The sequence below is a fragment of the Melampsora larici-populina genome, assembly GCF_000204055.1.
Source record: "Melampsora larici-populina 98AG31 unplaced genomic scaffold MELLAscaffold_17, whole genome shotgun sequence".
Taxonomy (NCBI): Eukaryota; Fungi; Basidiomycota; class Pucciniomycetes; order Pucciniales; family Melampsoraceae; genus Melampsora; species Melampsora laricis-populina.
In genome coordinates this window covers 1,032,724-1,043,889 of record NW_006768781.1, presented here as the reverse complement: position 1 = coordinate 1,043,889, position 11,166 = coordinate 1,032,724, and the positions used below count along the sequence as shown (strand labels likewise).

General features: G+C 45.5%; 2 protein-coding genes across 2 annotated transcripts; both read right to left on the bottom strand.

Moving 5' to 3' along the window:
• Nucleotides 1-965: 965 nt before the first annotated feature.
• Nucleotides 966-2,882, bottom strand: MELLADRAFT_63063 (uncharacterized protein; the record flags this gene model as incomplete). The annotated part of the gene is made up of 4 exons (XM_007409745.1): nucleotides 966-1,070; nucleotides 1,153-1,386; nucleotides 1,837-2,048; nucleotides 2,228-2,882. The coding sequence occupies 4 exons, from the start codon at nucleotides 2,880-2,882 to the stop codon at nucleotides 966-968; spliced, it is 1,206 nt and encodes a 401-aa protein (XP_007409807.1).
• A 1,876-nt stretch (nucleotides 2,883-4,758) lies between these two features.
• Nucleotides 4,759-9,018, bottom strand: MELLADRAFT_86271 (putative oligopeptide transporter; the record flags this gene model as incomplete). Its single annotated transcript, XM_007409744.1, has 25 exons — nucleotides 4,759-4,858; nucleotides 4,961-5,043; nucleotides 5,142-5,160; nucleotides 5,225-5,239; nucleotides 5,305-5,383; nucleotides 5,450-5,588; nucleotides 5,689-5,702; nucleotides 5,798-5,804; nucleotides 5,917-6,013; nucleotides 6,093-6,124; nucleotides 6,183-6,261; nucleotides 6,330-6,377; nucleotides 6,439-6,457; nucleotides 6,539-6,591; nucleotides 6,653-6,772; nucleotides 6,848-7,160; nucleotides 7,222-7,291; nucleotides 7,345-7,382; nucleotides 7,457-7,526; nucleotides 7,603-7,685; nucleotides 7,766-7,872; nucleotides 8,039-8,157; nucleotides 8,200-8,336; nucleotides 8,427-8,526; nucleotides 8,716-9,018. The coding sequence occupies 25 exons, from the start codon at nucleotides 9,016-9,018 to the stop codon at nucleotides 4,759-4,761; spliced, it is 2,244 nt and encodes a 747-aa protein (XP_007409806.1).
• Between the last annotated feature and the right edge of the window lie 2,148 nt (nucleotides 9,019-11,166).

Sequence of the window (11,166 nt, the reverse complement as noted above, 5' to 3'; positions counted from 1 at the left end):
CCCCCGAATCCTACTCTAGTGTCTACCCAGAGCTTCCCTTCGAAGTCCATTATTATCAGGAAACGCCATTGTGACGGGTGTGTCGGTATTTGCCGATACGCCTTCTCCCAATCGAAGATCGCCAACAGCCACCTCTTCTCCGAGCACCTAAAGAACGTCGCCACTGCATAGAAGTCATCCCAGGAAGTTTTAAAATCATCTTTCTCTACCAGCAAATTCACCGAAGGGACGTCTTTCTCGTTCTTGGGATAAGACAAATTGTTTATCATCTGGTGCGAACCGTCATTATTCACCATGCTGCCCATTGGGTTTGACCTAAAGAAGCCAACTTTCTGGTATATCTCTTCATGCGTAAACGGGCCGAATATCTTCCCTTCCAGCTTCTCTCTCTTGATTGTATCTTCAATCTTACCCCTCACTTTCAGCGCGGACTCTTGGTTCGGAGGTGTATACCACCTCATTCCTGGTATGGAATGGTCTGGTATTCCTTGATGGAATCCCTCCTTGAGACTGGTAAGCACATCTCCCCACTCTTCTGTCAACTCGAACTCTCTCATGAGCTCCTCCCATTCTGGGATATTCAGCTCACATCTCGACTCAAACGGCCATCGACTCCTCTCGTTTCTCACCTGTTGTCTGTCATCAAATCACTAAGTCAGTTCAGCTCACGATTCTCTCTCTGGTTTTTCAATTCTCCGGGCAACACAATTTTTCATTTCATCTCTATTTCACCAACTCTTCATCTCCTCTAGAATCTCCCGACATTCCTTCAACTCACTTTGGTTGATCACCTCTCCCTGCTCCTGATTGTCCTCTGACAAAACCGCCTCTCCCCACTGCTCCTCCTCTCGAGCTTCCTCCCCAGACTCCTCTACTAACCCCTGGGGTATTCGCTCTAGGGCCCGTCGCTAAACTTCCCCCATTTCCCCCTTCTCCTCCGAAGCCATTCCCATATCCTCCTCCTACTAGGCCATTGAAACCTCCTCCATAGAATCCAAAATTTCCTCTTCCACCAAAACCTCGTCCTCCTCCTTGGTTCCCGAAACCTCCGAAACTTCTTCCCCTGAAACCTACCGATGGTCCTGAAGACGGTCCTTGGGTCGGTGCTTGGTGAGGTTTGTACCTCGATTGCGCCCAGGTAGTTGACCTTACTGACTGACTTGATTTGTAGAAATCGGTTTTGTTGTCGGTCGCTCTGGGGTCATCCCACGCTCCTTGACGTCCCGCCCAGTTGCTCCCATCAAATGGATCTATGAATCTCTTCGTTCCATCTCTGGCATACGGGTTATCCAACATCATCTCTTCTCCCTTCTTGGCTGTTTCTCTTATCGCTCTCTTCTCTACCTTCTCGTCTCTCAACCCTATATCCGCCATCTCCCCGTCTTTCTTGAAACTTATATAGGTCTGTCTCATCTCCATGTCATACCTGAACGCCACCATCCAACATCCATTGTTTTCTTTCTGGATATCTAACACATTTTTGAAATGTTCCTTCATTGATTCAATTACGTCATGATGTTCATAATACGCCAAGTACTCCAAGAATAAATCCTTCTGCCTATGCCACTCTGCCACCTTTGTCCTCCATTCACTTGGTACCGGATTGTAGTTGTAGGTCACCGCATCTGCATCTTTCGTCTTTGCTCTTGAAGTTTTTGTCGATGTCATACTCAGGTCTTGCCTCAACCAAACCACATTGAAGATTGACAACGGGACATAACGACTTAAATCCTGCATGATGCCGTCCCAATACTTTGACAGGCCTACCAGATGGTAATCTACTCCTACTCCCCTTTTCACCTTCACCGACTTCTTTTCTTTCTTCTCCTCTCCCACTTCTTTCAGGCCTGACTTAGTCGACTCCTTCTCTCCTCTTTCTCCTGCTTGGAACAGTTCCCACTTCCTCTTCTCTTCTACCAACTCGTCATATAATTCACGGTTCCTCGCTTCATAAGCTGCGTCCAGCTCTTCTTCTAGCCGTTTCCTCATCCTCTCCACAGCTTGTGACTTCGCGTCGTGTACGTGCGCCTTGCGCTGTCTATCTCCTTCTACGGGCGTTTACAATACAAGGTCTTGTCAGTCATCTCTTCTCTTTCCTTCCCAATCTGGGGCATTCCTTTCGCGGAGTATTTTTCTTATCGATGTGTGTGCTCATTCCTTCCTTCCTTTACAGGAGCATTTCCATATCTGGAAGAAGGTCTTTCTGAAGTCGGAATTTTTCGCTTACCTTCGTCAGTATCACTGAGTATTATACCAGCCACTCTCTTCTTTCCTGCTCTCGCTTCTGCTAACTGCCGCTCTCTTTCTTCACGCTCCTCTCTCCGGTCTTCCTCTTCCAACCTTCTCTCTTCTCTCCGCCTGTCTTTTTCTCTGAATCTCCGTTCCTCTTCTTGTTTCTTTTCTCTATCTCTTCTTCCTAACTCTTGCCGCACTAACTCCTGTACCCTCTCCTCTTCCCTTCTCTTCCTTTCTTGTTCTTGCTCCTCTTCTACTCTCTCTCTCTCTAGCTTCTCTTCCTCTTCTCTCCTCTTCAACTCTGCTTCTGCTTCTTTACTACCGCTTCCTGTACCACCACCTTTCTTACCCCCTCTCTTGATCTTTATCACTCCTATTGCTTCTTCCCCTTTTTCGATCCTCTTCTTACCTTGCCTTGTCATTACTTGGCTCGTTGGTTCCTCTTGATTACTCGAAGCTTGTGTGTTTACGGTTGTTGGTTGGCTGTCTGTTGTCTGCTGTTCTTTTGAGTTACCTATCGGTCTCGTCATGTCATCTTGTTTTCTTGTGTCTTCTCCTCCCACCTTGTCTAATCCACCTTCCTCTTCTTCTTCGATTTGATCTCTTAATTTACCTTCTATTTGCTGGTGAAATTCCTCGTGATTCATTTTTGTAAAGTTTGAATTTTTGTTTGTAGATTCTGCTTGGTCTAAATTTCAATTCTTATGCTGATTCAATATTGACTGCTTTTCCAAGATAGTCTTTCAAAATTTTCCTGAGTAAGAGAGCGAAGAGCTGAGCGATGAGATGTCCAGTGGCCTAAGAAGCTGGTAAGATACAGGAGGAGATAATTTTCATCCTCCTGTATTTCTTGGTACCAGCTTTGCCTAAGTCTTATGTCTTAGGTCTTAGGCCACTGTATCTCCGCTCCTCTTTTGATGGAAACCGCCTTACACGTCGTGCCTTTGGTGTAAGGCAACCATGTTACAGGTGCCCAAAGGAACGACGGCACCTGTAGAATTCCATGGAAATATAAGATGAGCGGAATGGTAGGATGCCCGGTACAAATCGGTACTGGGCCTAAGAGAAAGTTCCCACCATGACTTTGAGGGATTACGAATTTGAAGTCTCCCTTGAAGTCAGAAAAACCTCAACACATCAACATAGCACTAACAAACCACCTGAAGGTAATCAAGAAAACTCTCACTTTTTGTCAAGAATTTTCTTTGACCTCCCACCCACCCCTGCTCCCTACCACACAGAGAGCCTACCCGGTCAGAGGACCCGCGGCCTACCGGCCCCCCCACACCCGCACTGTAGCTTGCTTGGACTAACAATTAAGTTACATAGCGCATGGTCTTATGACTGGTAGAACTCTGATGTAGTAGATAATGAACACTTTGAAATAATATTAGATAAGATGATAGTTTTAAAATGCTACACGACAAGAAATAAAAAGAAAAGAAAATCCTAAACCTAACAAAAAGTGAATAGATTCCATGGATTGAGTGGTGGAATGGCAACATATGGAATCACAAACTTCACACAGATCCGTCTGTGGGCCTGGGGCCATCTGTAGGGCAAAACCAGTTTTGCACCAGGCTGGTTTGGGACAAAGTTTTAGCTCCACAGTCAACCTACATATACATTACAAGACAAAAATTTTGGAGTGAAATTGAACTCGGAGGGGAGTACTTTCCTTGGGAAAAAATTGATGTATGGGTGGTCTTAACCAAGGCACGACTTAAGGCTTATGTCCATGACAAAAAGTTCTAAGGGTGAGGTAACTGTACAGCTGTACAAGGTCTGGTAGTTCAAGGCAATTTTCTAGGTTGAAAATTCTCGCACACCACACCGAACCTTTTTCCTAGACTCAGAACTTTATCAATTCCCATTCAATTCTCAAGAAGTTTTTAATACCATCAAAGAATTTTTTATACCAACCCACCCACCCAGGCTCGGAGCAGACCCGGGACCGGGCTCCCCCGACACGCTCCTATCTCAGCCTGTGACAAAGGCCAAGGTAGGAGTAATCTGGTAAGGTATAAAAAACATCACAGCTCACTTTAAAAGAGCTTGAGAGAATGGACTATGTGCACAAGAGGAATGCACACATATTTTGTCTTTGGACCATATCATGATCTTCGGCAGGGGGCTCTGTAGATGGATCTTAAGGCAACTCCTGCAAAAAACATCCCACTGAGTAAGAATTTTGTGCGAGGTTGTCCTAAGTCCCTCGCTCGACTACTCGCAAGGGTCGAGCGTGAGACTCTGATAAGTTTAACTGTTGTGCTACACTTTTACACAACTTTTTTTGCACAGGATCACGTTACACAGAAAAAAAAATCGAAACAAGTATGTACATATATGAAAATATAAATTTGAGCCCTTTTTTCGAATCTCACGCCGGGTCAAGTTTACACAGATAAAGTCGGTGTAAAGTGTAAAATTCCCCCTCCCCATTTTATACATTTCGGAAAATGAGATTATTTGGTTGTGCAGTTATCATGCAGAGGTATGCCAATAAAAATTCAACTCTATATCCTAGCTGGGCCCGCGATGAGACAAGAAGCTGGTAGCACCAGGATTTGTAGGAAGGAAAACTAATGGGATGCGTCCGCGAGATAACAGTAATCTCGGGTTCCTTTCGGGTTTAAAAAATAACTGGCGGAATGTGGAACATCAGTTAGCGTTTGACTTTGCTATGCTATCCAGATGAGTAGTGCGCATAAAGGCCGCGGCTTACTGTGGAATATTTAATTTGACACCAGCCCCTCCCTGTACAAGAAATGTGAGCAGTAGGACTGCAAATTGAGTACCGCCTTCCAACTATCAATATCATGTGTGGTGAAAAGGGATTGAAGGGTCAAAATCAGTAAGTCATGATGTTGATGCATTACATAGTACTAGCATGATTGAGAACTTACGGCCGCATTCAAGATATAACTGAAGGTAGGCACAATCAATCAGCATTCGGTTTTCAATGTAATGGAAGCAAAGAAATCCTCACTTGTATTGTTGGTACCTGTATGCAAAAGAAAAGAATGATTTAGACAAAAGACATACGAAAGTAAAATATTGAATACGAACCATCTAAAATGATATTTCCTAACATAGTACTGGGTAGCTATGGCCAACACGATAGATGTCATACGACCCGAGGTAGCTCCTACAGTTTGGAAAGGTACATAGTTCAGGTTTGGCCGACTAGTTTGCAAAAGTAATTAAGACTTACCCCAAACTGCATGATAAAGACATGCTGCAAATAAAGAAGTGTTGATACGTTGAAATCCAGCCGTGGGTTTCCATCTATGAAGAAGATAGAACGGAACTGGAGCCACAAATCCCAAAATCAAAGCGTAGGGGATTATTGCCTTGTATTTCAAAAATGATGTAAGTAAATAAGATGCCAACAAAGAGACGGAGTCAAGTTTTGACAGACATATTTTGACCCAAAGAAGTAAAGTCTTTTACTAAATATTCCCCAGCTGGTGATCAAGATAGACATCTGTGTTAGAAATCTTTCAATAGAAGGCGTCGAGGCAGAGGAAGTATTCGAGTGAAGTAGAATTCTTCAACATACCTGGTCGCTTGAGCAGACATACTACTCAAGGCCATTCCCTGTATCGTATGAGATGATCAGGTACGTTTGATGGCGCCCACATATGTTCTGAGGCATAGGAGAAAGGTGATGATAGATACCGTATATATTCCGTCTCCGTGAGGAAGCAAAAGTACATCTCTTTGAGTGTTGACGATAGTGCTCATTACGCCATAATGAACGAACCCTCCTAGGATTCTAAATACCGCAGAGTAAAAAGTAAAACCATGAGTCTTTTCAAATTCCTCTTGGAGAAGAGAGGGAATAGAAATCTCACATTCCAGAAATTTGACCAATGACGACGGAGAGCTATTGGAAGTAAGTCAGGAATGTGATCAAGCAACATGATAAGAGATAGGTAACCAACAGTGGATAGATTCATGTATTGGCCCATTTTCAAATCTGTGGCCTGACGAACACATTGACTGACGCTAGTCCATCCATACCTGTCATGGAAAATCCATAAAGGTTTAGCAATAATGGTATTGTGATCTAAGAAGGAGGCGTGACTTACAGTGTGAACCATAGATTACTGATAGCATTTCCTGGAAAAAGTATACCGCTGTTCAAGGGGAGTGGTTCAGCACATCGTTTAAGAGCCGACACATGTTTCATTTGCTTACCCCAGCATTTGGGTGACATCTGACATTTTGGGCATATGAAACGAGTCAGAATATGTATATCAAGGAAGCTCAGCTTGTCAGCTCTGCTAAGAAAACTCACGCTGGCAATGTAGGGGAATCCCTACAGTCCCGTAAAAAAATACTGCTGCGAAGCTACCACGCACGCCTTGTCGATCAGAATAGAATAAGAGCTTCGAGACAGTGAAATACGTACCTTAAAACCGCGGAGAGCACAAAAGCAGTTGCAAGTGCGTAAGGCGGAAGGCCAGAGCCAGCTTGCGCGGCACAAAAAAATGCGAGACCAATCGATGAAGCTCCCAACGCCACAAAACCACTGTGAGAAACCATAATCAGTCAAGCTCCAAGTCAATCTGGACAGGATTATCATTTCCAAGCAAGCTATACTGACTACATTGGAAAGCCTGCATAATGCTTCGTGATTGTTCTATGAGGATCTTCTCTTGACATTTCCGGATTGGAAGAGCTAAAAGTAGCCGCCATCCTGTCCCAATTGAATAAAAGGGCTGCAACAATTGCCGATGACACGGAAAATGCTGTACCAGCTTTTCCGATAACAAAAGCGGTTGCATATGATGGCAACCCCATTTTTTCTACCTCGATCGTATTTTCGGTTCCATTATCAAAAAGGGCTCTACTTAGATTGTAGCGTACTCCTTCGTTATTGAGAATGTCGTAAGAGATAAATGGCAAGTGCGCTCCGCCTGTGTTATGACAAGAAATCCATCAGTATCAGCTCAATGAGAGTTTGAGATTGAAGCTTACCGAACCAGTCATATCGATAGGCTGCACTGAAAAGAAAGACCCCTGTGGCTACAGCTGTCCAATCCGTGATCTGTGCAAGGCACGTCAGTTTGAAGTCAAGTGCATGTTATTCTTACAACGTACTTGAGCCAAGAGCGGGATGTATAGCGGATTGTATCTTCCTGGGTAAGTCATTTCGGTGCGGTCAGCGGGCCCACATCTAGGCTCTTTTCAAAGTCAAGCTCATATAACTTACCTACGAGAACCCAATCAAAACTGGCAGCAAACAAACCAAGACCTTCTGCAGCGATAGATCCACCGAAGATCTGAGAACGGTGTTAAGGGAGGGATTGGCCAAACTTCAGCTGTTATATTACTCCTTTGAGGAAAGAAAGTACACACCTGCGTGACGACTGGTAGCTGAGGTAGAGTCAAGCACCAAGGACTTATTGCCTGGAGAGCCGGGGCGAGCCATTCGGGAATGGCTTCATCTGCACCCAGGAGAAAAAGATCAGCAACAATGAACGTCCTAAGGACATTGACATCAATCGCTGCTTCCACTTACATATAGTCATGACACCAAATACCTTCTGGAAGAGAGATAATTGACCCTGATTGTCTGGAGAGGGTTTGACCAGCGAACGAAACAGCACTACGCATGGTAGCACACTCCTAAACACAAGACCGATGAGTTTACTTCCAACCTGTCATAGAAGAAACATTGACTCGCGGGAAGACGACGCTTTTCGGATAGATGAAAAATGAACTATACACCCTGTATCGACGTATGCATATGAGTTGAAAGGAAACGTATTCAAGTTTTAAAAGAAGCACTCACCCAGCCCAGGCTAGCCCCAAGAATTGGCTACTCATTATGGTCAAGACACAAAGGTAAGCAGGCATCGGTCGATCGAAAAAGACGTCCAGCGAGGCGATTATCTGCAAGAATCCCAAGATCTTAAAAGGCCGCCTGATGCTTCATCTGATTGAGAAACTGACCTCAACACTGTGTGCACCGCCCGCTCCAGCAGTAGCCATAATCGCACTGAAGACAGATTCCTTGACAGTCAAACTGCAAGGGTTCCACCATTTGGGCCCTGGTATCGCAGCGAAGAACTTTCCCAGGACAAGGCATGCTAGCTAGAATTACGGCGAGGCGCTGTTAGCGCTGTGAACCACAAAGTGAAGCTGGAGAATGATGAAACCACAATCATGTAATCCCTTACCTGGAGAAACACGGGGTTTAGATGTAGGTGCACCTATTTCGAAGAACAGTGAGGCGGATATACATGTCAGGCGTGAAGATGATCGGTAAGGATGGCCTGCCTCCCTTTATCTCCAGGAGACTAGTACACAGAAGGAAGCACAATTCAAGATACGCACCGGCTTGTACATAAAAACCTGCAAGAGTTGAGATGAATAATAGCGGTGTTAGACTTGAGAAATGATTACATGTTCAAAATGATCCTCATCAAACCTGCCCTCTCAGTGAAGTAGATAAAGATAGTGACTTACTTGTGATATAGATGCACCCACGGCGACCATAATAGCTCCTACCAACGCAGATCTGAAGGTAATCACCCGCTCATTGGGGTCCTCTTCTTGGTCTGCATCTGGAAGCACCGCGCATTCGTCGAATGGATCTGAGTAATCTTCTTTCACCTTACTGTCCAGATGAGAAAGGTCATCGGCTGGTTTGGACGCCAATTGATCGTGTGATTTCGGAGTCGACTTCGCAGATAAAGCGTCGCAAATGCGTTCATCATCCAAGGCCCCGAGGGCATGATCTCCAAGCTTTTGACTCATTCGAGATGACATTTGGGCGTGAGCTGAAGATTGACTATGAAAGAGAGACTGTTTTGCCTTTGGAAAGTATACACAGTTACCAACTTGAATGTCTTCCGTGAGTCTCAACGGTTCCCGGTTCGAATAGATGATAGGTTCGAAATTGTATCAAGAGAAACTGACGACTTGGCCAGCCAAGCTTGTAAACGTACAAAATTTCAGATAAGGCTAAGGAGACACTTCCAATGATAGGACGAGCTCCGTCTTTATACATCTCTTACTTGGTGCGTATCGCAGTAAACATTCACAATGAAGTAGTGTTCAAATAGAAGGGAATGATGGTCGAGCCACTTCATCCAACATTCTGATTAGAGCCTCGATTGTTGAGTTGTATGAATCAAAACAGATCAAAACTAGACCATCTCACTGATCATCAAGACTAACGATCAAGTTGATCAAAAAGAGCGACAATAAGTATATGCGTAAATTTCACTGAGACGTTCAGAATCTGATGCTCTCCCTATAATCAAACGTACACCACGGGGGGATCCTGGGCCGAAAAGTGATCTGTGAAAGGTCGGGTCTGAACCTGGCCTCACGTAGGGGTATGACCCGGCCCTGAAGTGTCAGGGCCGGCCCCGGGGCCGATTCAGGCCCGACATTCACAATGAAGTAGTGTTCATGCTGCCGGGCAGCACCGGGCAGGCCCTGGCTCGGACCATCCCCTTGAAAGCGTGTTTGAGAGTTGTATGAATCAAAACAGATCAAAACTAGACCATCTCACTGATCATCAAGACTAACGATCAAGTTGATCAAAAAGAGCGACAATAAGTATATGCGTAAATTTCACTGAGACGTTCAGAATCTGATGCTCTCCCTATAATCAAACGTACACCACGGGGGGATCCTGGGCCGAAAAGTGATCTGTGAAAGGTCGGGTCTGAACCTGGCCTCACGTCAGCCAGCGGGTCGATCCCGGATGGCCCCAGGCCAGTCTTGGTGGGAGTCCGAGCCGCAATGATAGATCGACCGGCAGGCGATCTATCAACAATCTGGAGACCGCTTCCGGTCTGCCTGCAGGCTGCAGGCATCTGTCGCCCCACTTCCGTCTCCGGTTGGCCTGCCGGTTGCCGCTTCAAGGCCCCTCGGCCGTATTTTCGAATTCAGAACATTGCAAAAGTCACTCACCTCGCACAAAAGCACAAAAGTCTCTGATCTCCGATCTCCTTTCAGACCACAGTCCACATAAAAAGTCCACCAATCCCCGATCAGACCACTCACACAAAACCCACCACATCAATTTGCAAATGGCTGGAATCATACACGATCGCTGTTTGTCTCCTCTCCCAGTCCTCTCCTTCGTCGTCTTCACCGATCGCAACTCTGACATTTCCATCTTTTTAGATTTTAAATCTCTGTCCTCGGACACCTCTGCGCCACTTTTTCTGTGTTTAGTTTGTGGGAAGCGTCCCATGAAGTCGTACGCCGCTCATATGTTGACCAAGAGCCATCTCAACAAAGCTGCCTGTTTTGACGCTCTCAACGCCAATCAAAACGAAATACTCCCTGGTCTAGCGAATCAAAACCCGCTCCCAAACAATGACCCACCTCCACTTGCAGACGCCTTCATGGACACGGAAGATCCAGCCCCTCGCTCAGATACCCCCGAACGACCCCCCTCTCCCCTGTCAATTGTGCGAGCCATTGAATTTCTGGGTGCGGAGAAAGAACAAGCGAGCAATCCAGAAGATTCCGAGCTTGAGATCAATTAGGGGATACAAAGTAGAAACTGGGAGTTTTTTCCCGTTTTTTCCCAGTTTCCCAGTTTTCGATTTTGGCTGTAATTGTGAAACTGGGAAACTGGGAGAACGTTCTCAGTTTTTCTCTACTTTGAATCCCCGATTACCCAATTCTTCACCTCACCCTACCTCACCTCAACTTCGATTTCATTTTCTTTTGGTCCCGACCGGTCCTCTCACCGCACAAGCTCATCTACCCAACTCATCTCCTAATTCACATCCAGTTCCAGTACTTCACTCCCTAGTTCACATCACCTCCACCTATGCCTCGCTTTGCTCGTAAACAACTACTCAGACGATACATCCAAGCGGAACGACATGCACGAAAAACTCTAGCTCAAAACCGACGGGAATCCTGGCTTCACTAGATTTCGATCTCGGT